Consider the following 19,654-nt stretch of genomic DNA (forward strand, 5'->3'; position numbering starts at 1 on the left):
ATTTGTTTTTCCAATAGGTTTATCAGTCTTGGTATCACAAGCTGAAATAAATAATAATGAAATAAGTTACATCTGCAAACAAAATACATTATTTAATAAAAATGTCAACTTTTCTAATAAGAATTCTTATACAGATAAATACACTTCATTTGTATGTTTCTATTTCATTAATTTTGATTTAAGTAAATACTACAACATAGTGTCTGTCCAGATCAGAGGTGGGCAAACTAAGCCAGTGGGTCCCTCCCCTGCTGTCCCTCCTCTCCTGAGGCCTCAGCTTGCCATGCTGCCAGTGCTCTGGGCGGCGGAGGCTGCGAGCTCCTGCTGCAGAGTGCAGCAGTGTGCCTGGCTCCGGCCGGGTGGCGTAGCTGCCAGTCCTGCTGCTCTGAGCGGCATGGTAAGTGAGCGGGGGTTGGATATAGGGCAAGAGGTCCCAGGGGCAGTCAGGGGACAGGGAGCAGGGACGGTAGGATGGGGCAGAGGTTCTTGGGGGGCGGGAGGCAGTCAGTAGACAGCAAATGAGGAGGGGGTTGGATAGCTGTGGGAAGTCCTGGGGGGCCTGTCAAGGAGCAGGGGTATGGATAGGTGTCTGGGCAGTCAGGGGACAGGGAGAAGGGGGGGGTGGATAGGGGTGGGGTCCCAGAAGGGTGATTGGGGGGGGGATCCTGGGAGGGGGCAATCAGGGGTGAAAGAGCAGGGGGTGGGGGGTTGGATGGGCCAGGGGTTCTGAGGGGGGCAGGAAGTGGAAGGAGGCCGAGAGGGGGCAGGGGCCAGGCTGTTTGGAGAGGCACAGCCTTCCCTACTTGGCCCTCCATCCAGTTTTGAACCCCAATATGGCCCTCAGGCCAAAAAGTTTGCCTACCCATAGTCCAGATGCTCGATGTGCTCTTAAAATAACTTAGAAGTTCAGCAGTACAATTTAATATAACCTATGTTAGTTCTCCAGAAATACAAGGTTGCCATTGTTTAGTGAAAAATCCTCTTTATGAAGTGTCTTGTAATCTTATACTTATTTTTTTATGCTGGGGTGGAGTAGGAGTAGAGGAAGGAAATAGTTTAGCCACTATAGTTACAGTGAATTCCAAGGAGGAAAACACCGACTAATCAATTAAAGAACTATCATTGCTGTGAGTAAAAGTTCTTTGATTGTTGCCTGGCAACTAAATAAACAGCTTCCTTCTTGAGCTTCCTGTTTTAGAATCAATAAGTGATTATTTGCTATGTTAGCAGCAATATTGGGGTAAAAACCGTCAAGTTAACTTAACTGTCATTATTTTCAACCATAGAGTTTGTAATAGTTTTTTTATTTTACTCTTGAATGTTTACTTTTATTAAAATTCATAAAGCACAGAATCACTTTTCCTTTAATTAGCAATTTGGGTCAGAACTTTCCAGAACCTAGATGAATCAGGTCAATCCACCTATGAGCCTAGATAGCTCTCCTTAAATTAAACCCTTTGGTTTTGACAATAGCTCACTGGACTAAGTGGAGGAAAAAACTGGTTACCCACCTTTCATAACTGTTATTCTTCAGATGTGTTGCTCATGTCCATTTCATTCTAGGTGTGTGTGCACCCATGTGCACGGAGGTCAGAGACTTTTGCCTTTACGGTTTCCATAGGGCTGGTTGTGGCGCACTTTGGGGTGACTAGCTCATGCTGCAGTATAATGTGCCCTACACCCTCTTTGTTCCTTATTGCTGACAACTCCAACAGAGGAGTAGGAGAGCAGGTAATGGAATGGACATGAGCAACACATCTCGAAGAACAACAGTTACGAAAGGTGGGTAACTGTTTTTTCTTCAAGTGCTTGCTTGAGTCGATTCCATTCCAGGTGACTCTAAAGCAGAATCCTTGGAGGTGGGCTCGGAGTTCAAAGTCTTGAGGATTGGAGCACCACTCTAGCAAAACCAGTGTCATCTTGAGCTTGCTCGGTCAGGGCATAATGTGAAGCAAATGTGTGGATGGACAACCAGGTTGCAGCCTGACTAATTTCCTGGATCAGCATCTAAGCAAGGAAGATTGCTGATGACGACTGCGCCCTAGTTGAATGAGCCATCACAATCTCTGGTGGGGGCATCTTTGACAGCTCATAACAGTAGCAGATTCAAGCTGTGATCCAGGCCATGATTCTCTGGGAAGACACTTGGCAACCCTTCATTCTGTCTGTGACAGCAACAAACAACTGCATAGATCTATGGAACGGGTTAATTCATTCTATATTGAAAGCCAGTGCCTGCCTGACATCTAGGGTATGCAGCCTGCATTCCTCATCCATTGCATATTTGGACACTGGGTCTGTAGGTATACATCTTAATCAGTATGGAACTGAGAGACGACCTTGGGCAGAAAGGCCAGGTGCGGACACAGCTGGACTTTGTCCTTACAGAAGACCATATAAGGCAATTCCAATGTGAACACCCTGATTTCAGATGCCCTATGGGCCAAAGTTATAGCAACCAAGAAGGCAACCTTCCAGGAGAGAAACAGGAGGGAGCAGGGAGCCAAGGGCTTCAAGTATGGGCCCCTGCGCCTAGACAGCACAAGATTCAGGTCCCAAGCAGGGGACTGGGTCCCGGACATGCAGGTAAAGGTGCATCAGACCTTTCAGGAACTACACCGTCATCAGATGGGTGAAGACGGACCTGCCTTGGAATGGAGGGTGGAACACTGATATGGCTGCCAGGTGAACCTTGACCAAGGATGACAGGCCCTGGAGCTTATGATGAAGCAAATAGTTCAGGATGCCTTGCAGTGGGGCCTCTTCTGCACGAAAATGATGATCCGAGGTCCAACACGTGAACCACTTCCACTTTGCCGATTGGTGGCCCTGGTGGAGGGTTTTCTGCTACCCAGCATAACCTGCTGGACAGCAGTGGAACACTGCTGTTCATCCCCATTCAGCCACACAGTAGCCAGGCTGTCAAGTATAGTGCCACCAGGTTCAGATGCAGCAGATTGCTGTGGCTCTGGGATAGCAGATCTTGCTGAAGAGGTAGGTGCAACATGATGGCAGACGAAAGACTCAGCAGCACACTGAACTAGTGTTGATAAGGCCACGCTGGGAGTCTGAGGCTGATCACTGCTTTGTCTTGTTTCACCTTGAGCAGGACTCTGGATTAATGGCACCAGCAGGAAGGCGTACATCAGAGCTCCTGAACATAGAATCAGGAAGGTGTCTGATAGGGAGCCCTTGTCCCTGCCCTGCAGAGAATAGAACATGTGGCACTTTCTGTTCTGCCTGGATGCAAACAGATCAACCTGAGGAGTCCCCCACCTATGGAAGATTAGGCTGACCACCTCCGGATGGAGCGACCATTAATGGTGAAGACAAGAAGGGTCCTGCTGAAGGTGATCTGCCAGGATGTTCTTGGCTACGGGCAGGTGGATAGCTACCAGATGAATGGCATATCACACAAAAAATCCCAGAGGCTGAGCACTTCGCGACAAGGGCTGAAGACCTGGCACCGCCCTGCCTGTTGATGTAATATCACAGCGGTATTTTCTGTGAGGACCTTCACCACCTTGCCTTTCAGGTGGGGCAAGAAGGCCTGGCAGGCTAGGCAAACTGCTTTGAGCTCCCTGACGTTGATATGATGGATGAGATCATTGTGGAGCCAGCGGCCTTGGGTGCTGAGATCACACCCAGATGGGCTTCCCAACCCAGATCTGACACATCCAAGACCAGGATGATCAACAAAGACTGGATTGCAAAGAGGACTCCCTGCAGCACTGACCTGGGATCCCGACACCAATCCAGAGACAGGGGGACATGGTTCAACACTGTGACCACATGGTCCAGGGTATGCCTGCTGAGGATGTAGACCGAGGCTAGCTACACTTGCAGAGGCCACAGATGAAGATAGGCATAGCTAACCACATATGTACATGTGGTCATGTGGCCCATCATTTGCAGGCACATGTGGGCCATGGTGAGTGAATGGCTCTTTATATGAGGGATTAAGCTTGACATGGCCTGAAAATGTGCTTCCGGAAGGAAGGCTCTGGCCCATGTGGAGTCTGAAACTCTATCCTTTGAAATGGTGTTAACATGGACTTTTCTGTGTTTATTAATAGACCCGGGTTGCTGCAGGTGGACCGCTTCTTGTGCACTTTCCCTGCCCTTGATGAGCCACTCATTGAGATACAGGAAGATTGGGACAAAGGGTAGGAATTAACGGTAAATTCTCAGAATGGAGAGGGGTAACTAGTGGTGTTCCCCAAGGGTCAGTCCTAGGACCAATCCTATTCAGTTTATTCATAAATGATCTGGAGAAAGGGATAAACAGTGAGGTGGCAAAGTTTGCAGATGATACCAAACTACTCAGATAGTTAAGACCAAAACAGATTGTGAAGAACTTCAAAAAGATCTCACAAAACTAAGTGATTGGGCAACAAAATGGCAAATGAAATTTCATGTGGATAAATGTAAAGTAATGCACATGGGGAGGGGGAAAAATAACCCCAACTATACATACAATATGATGGGGGGCTAACTTAGCCACAACGAGTCAGGAAAAAGATCTTGGAGTCAGAGTGGATAGTTCTCTGAAGATGTCCACGCAGTGTGCAGAGGCAGTCAAAGAAGCAAATGGGATGTTAGGAATCATTAAAAAGGGGATAGAGAATAAGACTTGATTTATATAAGGGCAATAATATATTCTCCATGGTACACTCACATCTTAAATACTGTGCACAGATGTGGTCTCCTCACCTCAAAGATATTCTAGCATTAGAAAAGGTTCAGAAAAGGGCAACTAAAATGATTAGGGGTTTGGAGAGGGTCCCATATGAGGAAAGATTCAAGAGGCATTGGCTGAGGACTCTTCAGCTTGGAAAAGAGGAGACTAAGCGTGGACATGATAGAGGTATATAAAATCATGAGTGATGTTGAGAAAGTGGATAAGGAAAAGTTACTTACTTATTCCCATAATACAAGAATTAGGGGGTCACTAAATGAAATTAATAGACAGCAGGTTTAAAACAAATAAAAGGAAGTTCTTTACACAGTGCACAGTCAACTTGTGGAACTCCTTACCTCAGGACGATGAGAAGGCTAGGACTATAACAGTGTTTTAAAAGAGAACTGGATAAATTCATGGTGGTTAAGCCCATAAATGGCTATTAGCCAAGATGGGTAAAGAATGGTGTCCCTAGCCTCTGTTCATCAGAGGATGGAGATGGATGGCAGGAGAGAGATCACTTGATCATTGCCTGTTAGGTTCATTCCCTCTGGGGCACCTGGCATTGGCCACTGTCAGTAGACAGATACTGGGCTAGATGGACCTTTGGTCTGACTTGGTATGGCCGTTCGTACATTCTTATGTTCCTCAATGTCTCAGCGCCACGCATTTCATGAACACCCTGGGGGCCAAAGATATGCCACAAGGTAGCAACATGAAATGAAAGTGGCACTCAACCACTATGAAATGCAGGAAATGCCTGTGCCACAGAAATATGGAGGCATGAAAGCAAGCGTCCTTTAAGTCAAGAGTAGTGTACCCAGTCCCCCAGATCCAGGGATGGGATGATGGAGACCATGCAGAACTTGAACTTCTTGAGAGACTTGGTGAGGCCACCCAGGTTCAGAATGGGTCTGAGACCTTTGCCTTTGCGATTAGGAAGTAGTGAGAGCAGAATCCTCTTCCTTCCATATCTCGAGGAACCTCCTCCACAGCCCCCGAGACCAGGAGATTTTTGACCTCCTGAACGAGAAGTTGCTTGTGAGAAGGGTCCCTGAAGAGGGGAGGGGGTGGGGCAGAAGGAGGGGTCACCAAAACTTGCAGGGTATATCCCCGAGCTACTGTGTCCAGGAACCAATGGTCTGATGTAATCTGTGCCCAGGCTGAGAGGTAGGGAAAAAGACAGCTGAGGAAAAGGCAGGAAGGATCCAGGCAGTTGGCTGGTGCATTGCTCCCAAGCACACCCACAAAATGAGCACTTCTGGCTCCCTCGGTGCTTCACTGGGCCAGGCTGCGCAGCAGATCAGGATGACAAAGGGCGACCATGACTAAACCCTACATATCTTTTCCTTGCAGGTGCCTCCCAAGGCTGCCTCTGTCGAGGTGGCAGAGGAGGGCGGAACGGCTGTCTCAACTCCTGAGGAATATGCATCCTCTGAGAGCAGAGTCGCCCGCATGTCAGTCCGCGCAGATGAGCATCCATTTGGTTTGGAAAAAAGGCCGACACTGTCAAATGGGAGGTCCTGAATAGAGGCCTGCATTTCCTGGGACTGGTCTGTGGTTTGGAGCCAGAAACTTTGCTGCATGACCACTCCTGAGGCAACAACTAGGGCAGCTGAATTGGCTGCGTCCCAGGCCATCTGGAGGGAGCACCAAGATGCCGCAGTACGCTCCTCCACCAGAGTTTTGAACTCCTGGGCCATCTCCTGGGTCATGGCATCCTTGAACTTGAGGAGAGAATCCCACAAGTTAAAGTTATAGCGACTCAAGATGAAGAAAAATGCCGAGGAGAGTCCCAGTGCAAGGATGGGGATCTGGAGTACGGAGCCGATGACTTGTAGCAGCAAGCCGTGGCCAACGCAGAGACCAAGAATGTGGCGACCGAGGGCTCTGTCTTGGCTCCAGAGACTGGTGGTGCTCACTTGATTTGTGCAAGGCCTTGCCCTCTCAGGGAGCCATAGCCAGACCCATATCTCCACATGGTGCCATTTGCAGTGGGGGCGCTCTCTGCTCTCCTGGTGCCAGAAGCTGGGAGAGTGTCAACTGTGCCATCAGCTTGGGCCCTTTACTGTTCCCTTGAGTTGGTGATGGGTTCTTTTGGGGGGAGGAGCTCCCTGGGGCTGAACCCTTTTGCAGGTCTGGAGTGGGCGTAAGGCCCTGTCAGTAACCTAGTCCCAGATTTGGACCTTAGTGTCCAAAATATGGGGGTTAGCATGAAAACCTCCAAGCTTAGTTACCAGCTTGGACCTGGTACTGCTGCCACCACCCAAAAAATTAGAGTGTTTTGGGGCACTCTGGTCCCCCCCAAAAACCTTCCCTGGGGACCCCAAGACCCAAATCCCTTGTCTCACAACAAAGGGAAATAAACTTTTTCCCTTCCTCCCCCCCCCCCCAGGTGTTCCTGGAGAGAGAGACAGAAGCAATCTCTGTGAATCTAAGCAGAGGGAGTCGACCCTCTCTAATTCCAGTCCTGGAAACAAAAGCACTTCCCTCTTCACCCAGAGGGAATGTAAAGTCAGGCTAGTAAATCTAACACAGACAGATCTCCCCCTGACTTCTTCCTCCCACCAATTCCCTGGTGTTCCTCGCTGAAGAAAAACTCCAACAGGTCTTAAAAGAAAGCTTTATATAAAAAAGAGAGAAAAATACATACAAATGGTCTCTCTGTATTAAGGTGACAAATACAGGGTCAATTGCTTAAAAGAAATATGAATAAACAGCCTTATTCAAAAAATACAATTTAAAGCACTCCAGCAACTATAGACATGTAAATACAAAAGAAAAAAAAACATATAACTTACTATCTGATCTCTTTGTACTTACAACTGGGAAACAGAAGATGAGAAAGCAGGAAACAGAAATCACTTCTCATCCCAGAGAGCATACAGGCAGAAGACAAAGAACTCAGACACAAACTTCCCTCCACCCAGAGTTGAAAAAAATCCTGTTTCCTGATTGGTCCTCTGGTCAGGTGCTTCAGATACTTATTTCCAGGTGAAAGAGACGTTAACCCTTAGCTATCTGTTTATGACAGGCCCAGACAAGGTCCTTTGTCCGGAGCCCCCTGGTTGGGCTTGCTTGGTGCCATCTTCTTAGGTTTCTTCTTCGACACTAGCAACGGGGATTGTAGCCGGGAGGAACCTGGTGCTGGGTGTGCGCTCCACAACAAAGTAAAAGCGCTAGGTGCCACATCAGGCCGCTCTGGCTCCAAAGCTGGGCGCAGGGCAGCCTGCATCAGGAGAGCCCTGAGATGTATGTTGTGCTCCCTCTGAGTCTGAGGATCAACAGTTTTACGGATGTGACAGCACTTCTTTATGTGGGATTCCCTGAGACAGTTTATTAGTGACCTGCATGATAGTTGTCTAGGCATAGGCCTGTTACACACAGAGCACAGTTTAAAACCCAGGGACCAGGGCATGCCAGGACTGGGACACTATCTAGCACAGGGGTCAGCAACCTTTTGGAAGTGTTGTGCCGAGCCTTCATTTATACACTGTAATTTAAGGCTTCATGTGCCGGTAATACATTTTAACGTTTTTTAGAAGGTCTCTCTCTAAATCTATAATATATAACCAAACTACTGTTATATGTAAAGTTGTGTTAAACAGATAAAAGAAGTTAATAGCACAGAAGTACTTTATATCTCTTTGACTGTAAAGGGTTAACAAGTTCAGTAAGCCTGGCTGTCACCTGACCAGAGGACCAATCAGAGGACAGGATACTTTCAAATCTTGAGGGAGGGAAGTTTTTGTGCTGTGCTGTTAGTTGTGGTTGTTCACTCTGGGGGCTCAGAGGGACCAGACGTGCAACCAGGTTTCTCTCCAAACTCCCTGATACAAGTTCTTATAGATTCAGAATAGTAAGTACTAGATAGATAAAGCGAGTTAGGCTTTTGTTTGTTTTTCTTTATTTGCAAATGTGTATTTGGCTGAAAGGAGTTCAAATTGGTATTTTGCTGAAAAGATTCTAATTTGTACTTAGACTGGGAGGGTATTTCCAGTGTCTACAGCTGAAAGACTCTGTACCTATTCTATTTTTTAAATTTACAAAGACAATTTTTACTGTGTTTTTTTTTTCCTTCTTTAATTAAAAGCTTTTCTTGTTTAAGAACCTGATTGTTTTTTTTTATTCTGGTGTGAGACCCCAGGGACTGGGTCTGGATCCACCAGGGAATTGGTGGGGAGAAAGGATTACTGTCTCTCTCAGGGAGAATCTGGGAGGGGAAGAGAGAAGGAGGGAGGAAGGTGAATTGTCCTCTGTTTAAAGACTCAAGGAGTTTGAATAACAACTAACTAACAATGGTTAAACTATTTACAGCTAGAAGCACAAGGTTGAGATGGGGAAAAAAAATACAGCTGGCCACTTGCGAAGCAAGGGACAAAGGCGTTCTGACTGACCACTGTGGGTGATAAGAAGGAACTTAGAAGGCAGAGGGCCTGCTGTGCCTGAAATACCATGGCTTGAGCATGGCACCCCAGAGGGCTCCACAGCTGGCACTATGGATACTGCTAAGGCAAAAGTCTCTGACATCTGCGTATGTAAGCGCACACACACCTAGAATGAACTAAAATGGAATCAACATGGAGGAAGCACTCAAATAATTTGCTGATTGGTCATAACTCCAGGTAATAACACCTTCATTGATGCAAATAGCACTCGCACACCACCAAGAACACTAATTTGCTGCATCAAGGCAGCATGGCCTCACATTGGAGATGATACACAAGTTTCCAAAGAACAGGCAAAATGTGCTTAAAAGACTAACATGTATAAGGCAATATGCACTGCTGCCACCTGGATGATCACTTTATACAAATTTAAAAACAAAAAATTATATTGTCTTAGTCTCAATATCCTTTCTACTATCAGATAGGAGGTTATGTATCTCCAAATAGGTCTGAATATAAAAGATGATCCATTAAGAGAGTGTCTGCTCTGAAGGGCCCCTTCTCCAGATGCAACAAAACAGCAAAATCCAGATGACTTGAAAAACCATGGCCCCATCTTGGTTGCAAATAAGTCTGCTCACTTTAGATCCAACTTGTGGAGCAAAGTTACCAAAGTGAATCATGTGATCAGGAAATTTTTTTGTTCAGGTGGGAAAACCAGAAATCTCTTGCAGCTACAACTCTGAGCATGATAGTAGGTCAGGTAATACATTGCAGCTGACATATCTATGAGCACTTGCACTATATGACTCCTGATGATAAGGCTAGCTAAATATGTTGGACTTATAACAAATTTACATATTATCTAGCTTCAAGGCAAAATAATTCCCTATAATGATAGTGAACAGGGCCTGAATAAAGTGAATTCCTATCAAGGATGATTCCCCACTCTAGTACTTCGAGTGCAGGAGGTGGGGGCCTGCAAGGATTCTAAAAATTATATTAAACTCCCAAAGTTACAGCTTTTCTCTGACCTTGGATGGGTAGATGCTGCCCTCACCCAAGTGCAAAAAACCCCTCTTAGAACCCAGGAAGGTGCACTTGGGAATTCCTTCCTGTGGGTACCCTCAAGCCCTTTCACTGCTCCCCCACCGTGGAAGAGTTGAGAAAGAAAACAAAGGAAATTAGCTGTTGCCAGCAGCTAATTAAACATCATATGGACAAATCTCTTAGGGACACAAAAATTCAATCTTGTTCTTAAAAAAGGTAAATTTGATTAAAAACAAAAAGAAAGAAAATACATCTGGAACTTAGGCTTTTTGCTAGGTTTTAAAAACCACATGTACAAGGATTAAGCATCACGATAGCTTCTTGAGGTCCAGCCTAAAGGTTACAAACAAAGCAAAAGTGTTTGGGGTTAGCAAAGAGGAGTCCACAAGCCATAAAGAAATAAATTAGATAAACCTAATCATGTCTTGCTAGACAGTTCCTGATCTACTTACATATCTGGTGTTTCAAATGAGTAGTTTCTAGGTATGATTTGATCATTTTTCATAAAAGGCGCAAGCTCTTAAAGCATAGTTCCAGCCCTGTCCCTGATCTCTGGGAGAACAACACAGAAATCAAAGGGGAAATTTTTTCCCAATTTTAAAAAGTTCTAGCCTTCCCATTGGCTCTTTTGGTCAGGTACCTACTCCCTTCCTTTTACCTATGGACTTTTTAACCCTTTACATGTAAAGCAAGTAGAGAACAGCTACTAATAGGGATTTTATAGCTAGCTGGCTGGCTGGATATCCATAAAAGAGAGCAACTCCCCCCTTCATTTATCACAACCCCTCTTAGGATTTTAGATGGGAAAGTACACCACAACGTTGTTTTTTTTCCACCTCAGTTCCAGCAGTCACAATAAGAGTCCTGAACAAAGCCTGAGCTTGTGAGTATATGAAGCATATGTATTGAAGCTACACTTTGACACATTTAACCATGGCGGCTGAAAGCAACAGAGACTAGAAAAGTACTTTAATACTATGCATTAAGATAAGGACCTAGTAGTGGGGGGAAAGGATGAAGAAAACTTTCCTCATAAATTAGAATTTAAAAAACGAAACACAAGAAGAATAATGTCTGGTCAGCAACCCTCAGATTGTCTGATTTTTCTTAAATAGCAGAATAAACAGGCTTTGAGAGGAAAGGTAGGTTGTGCACCCCTAATCCTCAATGTGGACTGTTATGACCCTCTCCTAAAGTACAGTGAATTCAATAGTTCCACAGATCATGTGATATACCATGCAAAATTAAGAGTAGATGTGGGGAGGCAGTTTTATGAGGAAGAAATATGGGTTTATCTTAGCTCTATAAGCATTCGACATACTCCTATGCTCTCAGTGCAGCATGCTGTGAGATATCACCAGCAAAGCACATAAGGGGATGGCATATCAAGGAGGAGCCACATAGATTTAAAACAAAAACATTTAAGAATTTGGTTTACATTTTATTTTACTGAACCTAAAAATAAAACACAAAGCTGCATGCTTTTATAGTTCCTTGTTAAACATTATAAAAATCTTTATCTTTACCTTCAAAAGACGCAGAACTCTAATAAGGCGAATGATTCGGAATACCCTGATAGTCTTAATCATATGATATGTTGGGTGAAGTGGCTTAAAGATATTAATAATCATGATATCTATGAGTCCAACTATTATGATTACTAGTTCAAATTGATTCCAATGATGAAAGATGTAAGCCTTCCCCATGGCTAAAGCCTGTTATTAAAAAGAAACATACAGTATTTATTTAGATTCATTACATCATATACATTATAAAACAGGAGACTATATTAAGCTTTTACTCAAATCTGAAAACAATTATAATGCATCTTTTAACACTACCCAGGCTTGACAAATCCACTCATCCATCTATTAACAGTGCATAACATTCCCCATAGGTCTTACCAACCAATTTATGCAGAATTAAAACCTTTAACTAAAAAACAAACATCATATTTCTAACCTTTGAAGTATTACCTTTCTGCAACTGCAGGGAGGCAGATTGAAAGAGATATGTAAACTGTTTAAGACTTAAATTCTGGCTCCAGAACACAGCAGGAGCAGCTGAGTTATCCATGGGCCAGTCACTTCAGAGATGAATATTGGGGGGAAGAAATCCCCCCAATCAAGTCACTCCATCTCTTTCTAGCCTGATGAATATTTATATAAATAATTAAAGTGGAACAGCTCCAACAGGAAAGCGTGATAGACTGACTGTATCCCACAGGATAAGGCATTCACTCAGGATGTGGGAGATCTGCGTTCACATACTTCCTCCAAATCAGGCAGAACAAGGACTTGAATTTGGTTCTGCTATGTCTCCTGCACACTAGAGTGATGTCATAGCCAATGGACTGCTGGTTATTCTGGGGTATCTTTCTCTGATTTTTTTGAGAAAAATATCAAAAGGTCTCAGGGTCATCCTGATGTGGAAGGGGAAATTTTTCAAAATCTCAATTTTTTTCATGGAAATAGGAAAGCTGTTTCCCACTTAGCTCTACTTTCAAGACATGATTAGAAGGTCAGAAAAAATCTTAAGACTTTCCAATTTACCATGTTCTATTCCATTTTTTCAATGGATAATTATTTTATTGAAAATATGAAGTTTATTCCCTTGTAACTGGAGTTCTTCAAGATGGACTCTACACATTCCCACTCTTGGGATATCTCAATGATACAGCTCTGACATTGGAATGTTTAATCATAGCAGTGCCCATTTGAGCTGTCCTGCTTCAGTTCCTGGTCTCCCCCACTCTCAGTGTCCCTAAATATTCTGAGGGCAAGGCTATTAAAAAGAGTGCTTTGGTGCCACCAGTCACCAGTGGTGGCATTTGTCCATTGGGAGCCTCTTGTAAAACTCAATTTTGGGTACCCTACTTGTGTAAAGAGTGCCATTTTGCTCTACAGTATGGTGTCCTCCACACAGCATGACCTCTCATGCACTGTACATAGAGCAAAATGGCATCCTCCACACAGGTAGGGGCTTCAGATCCTTCTGTACTGAAGGATTTGATACCACTCCAGGAGTGGAGGGCAGTGCCTTATGAAGAGTTTTAGATTGTTTTTTGCCCTCCAAGACGTTGTAGGCTGATACAGTCTGATTGTTCTTACAGATTGTTTAATGGATTCGAATCCAGAGAGTTTACTGCCAGGGCCTCCTGGGGCAGTGAGGCTTGGAGTTTGCTTAAGTATTCATCATAAGATCTTGGGGTGAAGATGCTGCAGATTAGGTAGGTGAGTGAATAGGTGAGGAAAAATGCCCTTCTCCCAGGCAAGCCTCCTCTAAGATTTAAAATGGAGAATACAGCAGGACAAGAGGCCTATATCTTGAATCCTGGCCTTTTCCCGTTTGGATCTACACCACAGGATCCAAGTGCCAATACTGTAGCCCAGAAACCCCAGAACTAATAGAAAACAAACAATAACTCTGAAAAAATAAAAACAAATAAAGAAAACAAGCCACAGTGGGAAGGAACTGATGTGTCTCAAGTGCCACACCCTTTCTATAACCTGATTCTGAGAATGCTCAAGAACAGCATGGGGCATGAGAAAAACTGGTTACCCACCTTTCGTAACTGTTGTTCTTCAAGATGTGCTGCTCATGTCCATTCCAATCTAGGCGTGCACGCACCCTACGTGCACAGCCGTCTGAGATTTTGGCCTTAGCAGTACCAGTAGGGCTGGCTGTGGTGCCCTCTGGAGTTCTGCGCTCATGTCATGGTATATCAGGCACCGCCAGCCCCATGCCCTCTCAGTACCATCTTGCCAACAACTCTGACAGAGGGGCAGGAGGGCAGGTAATGGAATGGATATCTCCAAAAACAACAGTTATGAAAGGCAGGTAACCGTTTTTCTTCTTCGAGTACTTGCTTATGTCAATTCCATTCTAAGTGACTCACAAGCATAATCAACAGATGTGGACTCAGAGTTCAAAATCTTGCTGCTTGCAGCACTGCTCTGCCAAAGCCAGTATTGTCTCAAGACTGCTGGGTCAGTGTGTAGTGCAACGCAAATGTGTGGATAGATGACCAGGTGGCACTCCAACAGATCTCTTGGATCAGCACATGCGGCAGAAAGGCTGCTGCTGATGCCTGCTCCCTAGTCAAATGAGCCGTCATGATCTCCGGTGGGAGCACCTTTGCCAGCTCATAGCAGTAGCAGGCCATGGTCCAAGATGAGATTCTCTGGGCTGACACTGGGTAACCTTTCATCCTGTCAGCAACAGCAAGAAACAACAGCATTGACTTATGGAACTGCTTTTTTCTATCAATGTAGAAGGCCAGTGCTCATCTGACATCCAAGGTATGGAGCCTGCATTCCTCATCCATTGCATTAGGTTTTTGGACAAAGGACTGGTAAGTAAATGTCTTGACCAGTGTGGAACTGGGAGACGACCTTGGGCAGAAAAGCCGGGTATGGATGCAGATGGACCTTGTCCTTATAGAAGACCGTATAAGGCGACTCGGACATGAGCGCCCTGATCTCGGACACTCTACAGGCCAAAGTTATAGCAACCAAGAAGGAGACCTTCCAGGAGAGAAGCAGGAGGGGGCAGGAAGCCAAGGGTTCAAAGAGGGGACCCATGAGCCTCGACAGCACAGGATTCAGGTCCCAAGGGGGGGGGGGGTCCTGGAGATGTGGGTTAAGGTGCTCAAAACTTTTCAGGAACTGCACTGTCATGATATGGGCAAAGACCAACCGACCTTGAAATGGAGAGTGGAATGCTGAAATAGCTGACTGGTGTACCTTGATCGAAGATAGCGACAGGTCCTGGAGCTTAAGGTGCAGTAAATAGTCCAGGATGTCCTGCAGCGAGGCCTCTTCCACACAGATGTATCGGTCTGAGGCCCAACACATGAACCACTTTCACTTAGCCACATAGATAGCCCTGGTGGAAGGTTACCTGCTGCCCAGCAGTACCTGTTGGACACCAGCGGAGCACTCCCATTCATCCATATTTAGCCACACAGGAGGCAAGCTGTCAAGTGCAGTGATGCCAGGTTCTGGACTTACCATGGTTCTGGGACAGCAGATCCGTCCAGAGAGGTAGCTGCAATGGAGTGACTGCTGAAAGACTCAGCAGCATGCCAAACCAGTGTCAACAAGGCAATGCTGGGCAGTGTTCCCTCTAATTTTTCCTACAGATGTGCAGAATGAATTTTGTTATGTGCACCAATGTGGAGTCATGTGTGACACATCACCTTCATATTGGTGCACATAAAATTTATGTGGTGAGGGTGGGGCCAAGGGGTTCGGAGTGTGGGAGGGGGCTGAGGGCTGGGGCAGAGGATTGGGGTGCATAGGGTGAAGGCTCCAGCCGGGGGGTGTGTGCTTTGGTAGGGGGGCTGAGGATGAGGGGTTTGGTGTGCAGAAGGGTGCTCCGGGACTACAGTGGGGAGAGAGGACTCCCTCAAGCTGCAGCAGGACTTGGGCTGGTGGGGAGAGGTGCCTCTCCCCGCCGCAGCAGTTTCGGGGCTGGGGCCGTGGGATAGGCACCCCAGTCATGGCAGGTCCAGGCCAGGGCTAGGTTTGGGCTGCCCCTCCCCTGGCTGCAGCAGGTCTGGGGCTGAGTTGGGGCTTGTGGCAGGAGCACCCTATAGGCACCAACTCTATGGGTGCTCCAGGGCTGGAGCACTCACAGAGAAAAATTAGAAGCTGCTGCTCAGTAGCATGTATCAGCAGCCAAGTTCCTCCTGCCCTCCAGCACCTCACCTGCTGGTGGCCCCGCTGACCAACTCCTCCCCTACACTCCCAGCGCCTCCTGCCCACCGCGAATAGCTGTTTTGTGGCATGTAGGAAGCTACAGGAGGGAGGGGGAGGAGCAGGGATGGGGTGCACTCGGGACAGGAGGCGGGGAAGAGGCAGGAGGAGGACATGGGGGAAGAGGTTGAGTGGGGGCAGGGCCTGGGGCGGAAGGGGGGGTTAAGCACCACCCGACTGTGGGGGAAGTTGGTGCCTATGGCGCGCGCCTCCCCCGGCAGGATGGCTGGGCAGGTTCCACAAGTGACTGCGTGGTACTAAATAACCTGCTGTCCAGCCACATGGCTTACAGGAAATTTAGATGCTGGGGCTATGCAATAACCGATGCATTGTCTTGCTTCACCTTTAGCAGAACTTTGTGGATCAACAGAATCAGTGGGAAGGTGTACATCAGCGCTCCCGACCATGGAACCAGGAAGGCATCTGACAGGGAGCCCTTGTCCCTGCCCTGCAGAGAACAGAATATATGACACTTTCTGTTCTGCCTAGAAGGAAACTGGTGCACCTGGGGAGTCCCCCACCTGCAGAAGATTAGGCTGACCACCTCCAGATGAAGCGACCATTTGTGGTGAGAGAAAAAGTTCCTGCTGAGGTGATCTGCCAGGACATTCCCGGTTCCAGGCAGGTGGACGGCTACCAGATGAATGACATGCCACATACAAAAGCCCTAGAGGCTGAGCGTCTCCCAACAAAGGGCCAAAAACCTGGTGCTGCTCTGCCTGTTGATGTAATACATTGCGGCTGTATTGTCCATCAGGACCCAAACCACCCTGCCCTTCAGGTGGGGCAAGAACACCAGGCAGGCCAGGTGAACTGCTCTGCACTCCCTGACATTGATATGAAGGGCCAAATGGTTGTGGAGCCAGTGGCCCTGGGTGTTGAACTTGCCCAGATGAACTGGAAGTGGCGCCCAGATGAACTGGAAGTGGCACCCAGCTACTATGAAACGCAGGAAACGCCTGTGCCCTGGGAATATGGAGACATGAAAGTAAGCATCCTTTAAGACGAGATCGGCATACCAGTCCCTTAGATCCAGGGAAGGAATGATAGAGACCAGGGAGACCATGAAAAACTTCAACTTCTTCAGAGACTTGTTGAGGCCACGCAAGTCCAGGATGGGTCTGAGGCCCCCTTTTGCCTTCGGGATTAGGAAGTAGCAGGAGTAGAATTCTCTTCCTTCCATGTCCCGAGGAACCTCCTCCATAGCCCCCAAGCCCAAGAGCTTCTTGACCTCCTGAACGAAGAGTTGCTCATGAGAAGGGTCCCTGAAGAAGGACAGGAAAGTGGAGTGGGGGCAGGATGGAGGGGCAGCCTAGTATTGCAGGATATAGACCCAAGCTACTATGTCGAGGATCCAGTGGTCTGCCGTAACCTGAAACCAAGATGAGCGGTAGAGAGAGGGATGGTTAAGAAAAAGGTGGGTAGGATCCGGCAGACTGACAGGGCCATTGCTCTCGGGTGCACCCTAAAAATGATCACTTCAGGCCCCCCGGGTGTTTGGCAGGTCCGGACTAGGCTGGCGAGTGGGAGGAAAAAGGGTGACAATGACTAAAACCAGCGTCCCTTCTCCTTGTAGATCACTGATGGGATCTTGCCAGGGTCTCGGTGGCAGTGGTGGCTGAAAGGGCTTCCTGGCTGATTGCGGCATGTTCATGCCCAGGGAGTGAAGGGTAGCTCCAGTATCCTTCAACTCATGCAGCCTGGCATCTGTTTGATTGGAGAACAGACCAACTCTGTCAAAAGGGAAGTTCTGGAACAGGGCCTGCATCTCCTGGGAGAGGTCTGCCGTTTGGAGCCAGGAGCTGCATCACATTACCACCACTGATGCGACCCATGCCATCTGCAGGGAACATCTGGCCACCACAGTACCCTCCTCCATTAGGGTGCTAAACTCTTGGGCTAGACCTTCAGAGAGGGATTCCTGGAACTTCTTAAGACTGTCCCATAGATTAAAATTCTACCGGCTCAGCAGGGCCTATTGGTTCACCATCTGGAATTGCAGGTTAGCTATCAAATAATTTTTTCTCCCAAATAAATTGAGTTTTTCAGCCTCTTTGTTTTTGGGAGTTGAGATGGTAGAAACCTGCTTGTCCTCGTTGGCTGCAGACACAACCAGTGAGCCCAGGGTGGGTTGGTATAAAGGTATTTGAAACCTTTGGTTGGCACAAAGTACTTTTTCTCAGCCCATTTAGAGGTACCAGGGATGGAGGAGGGGGTCTGCCACAGGGTCTTGGCTATCTTGAGCACCCTGTCATGTACAGGCAGGGTGACCTGGGCAGGCATAGAAACCAAGAGGACATTGAAGATGGTGTCCTCCCTGCTCTGCCATCTCCTGCACCTAAAGCCCAAAGTTGTAGGCCATGCGCCGGAAAAGGGCTTGAGGCTCCCTAAAGTCATCTGTCAACTAGCTGTGGAAGGTCCTGCGACTTCCTCATCCAGGAATGACGAGGAAGACTGGAACCCTGGTGGAGGTACCGGAGTCTCAACCACTGGCAGAGAAGGAGGCTTAGGGGCGGGCACAGGTTTCTCTGCGCTGATCTCAGAATAGGCTTTTGGTACTGGGCCCAGCACCAGTCGAGCCACCAACCGATGCTGTGATGCAGCCACCGAGGAGTAATGTGAAGGGGGCATCATCACCACTGGTATGCCCCACGCGCTCCAATACGGCCACTGCATTGGCCACTGGCCGTGCTGCCAGGACGCAGTGTATGAAGTTAAGAGGGAGGAGGTGGAGGGGGGAAAGAGGCGTGTCAAGGGGAAGGGGTGGAGTGGGCAAGCTGAGGGTTGAGCCCCCCGCCCCGATGTTTGCACAGTAGGAGAAGCTGCCCTGGAACCTAACTCCCCTATTTACATTAATTGTTATGGGGAAATTGGATTCATTTAACATTGTTTCACTTAAAGTCTAATTTTTCAGGAACTTAACTACAACGTTAAATGAGGAGTTATTGTACTTAACAACTACTTAACATTACCAAATGCGAACTATGTACAAAGACCCTAAGGCATGAAATTCAAAAAGGAGAAACTGCTAGCTCTTGCTAAGCAACAAAGGTGCTCTGACTGACCATCATGGGCAGTAAGAAGGAACTGAGAGGGTGTAAGGCTGGCAGTGCCTGATATACCACAGCAGGAGTGCGGAACTCCAGAGGATGCCATAGGCAGCCCTATGGGTACTGCTAAGGCAAAAAACTCCAACAGCCATGCAGATGGGAGCGCGCACACCTAGAATGGAATCGACATGAACAAGCACTCGAAGAAGAACATAGCTACAGGCACTGATATGAAATGTTCCATTATCAGAACTGCATCATCAGCTAATCCCAAAAGTGAGAACTTGCAGAGGCTACTTGAAGATTGTGCTGATACTGAAGCTCAGTGTTCGGAAACTAGTATATATAAGTTGGGATAAAAATTACTCCCCCTTTCTTTATCACTAGGTCTCTTACAGGAAGCAGAGGAAGCAACTCAATACTTTCACGACTAAGAGATACAGAGTATATCTAAGTCATCATACACAAAGCAAAAGACATGATAATGCAGCTCTATGCAAAAAGCAAGAATCATCCATTAACAAGCTCAGAAAAAAGTTAAAGATTTTATGCTGCGGTGTGGAAAAATTCAAATTAATCTAAAGAAAACTTCATTAATATTATAGAAGAACATTTAAGAATTAATGTAATAGAAGAAGCCATTGACTTTTATAACAGAGAATCCCTTTTGTAAAATATCTGTAAGCATCTATAATTAAATAGAATTTTGCATTTCTAAGAAAAAAC

The 19,654-nt window shown here is 46.7% G+C and overlaps 1 protein-coding gene across 1 annotated transcript in view; it reads right to left on the reverse strand.

The window, feature by feature from the left end:
* LOC115651191 (sodium/hydrogen exchanger 10-like) overlaps positions 1 to 19,654 on the reverse strand; it is a 354,344-nt gene that overhangs the window by 136,241 nt on the left and 198,449 nt on the right. The window contains 2 exon segments of the mRNA XM_030562150.1: positions 1 to 41; positions 11,646 to 11,834. Coding sequence (XP_030418010.1) covers positions 1 to 41; positions 11,646 to 11,834 — 230 coding nt within the window.

This window comes from Gopherus evgoodei, chromosome 4 (genome assembly GCF_007399415.2).
Source record: "Gopherus evgoodei ecotype Sinaloan lineage chromosome 4, rGopEvg1_v1.p, whole genome shotgun sequence".
NCBI classification, from domain to species: domain Eukaryota; kingdom Metazoa; phylum Chordata; order Testudines; family Testudinidae; genus Gopherus; species Gopherus evgoodei.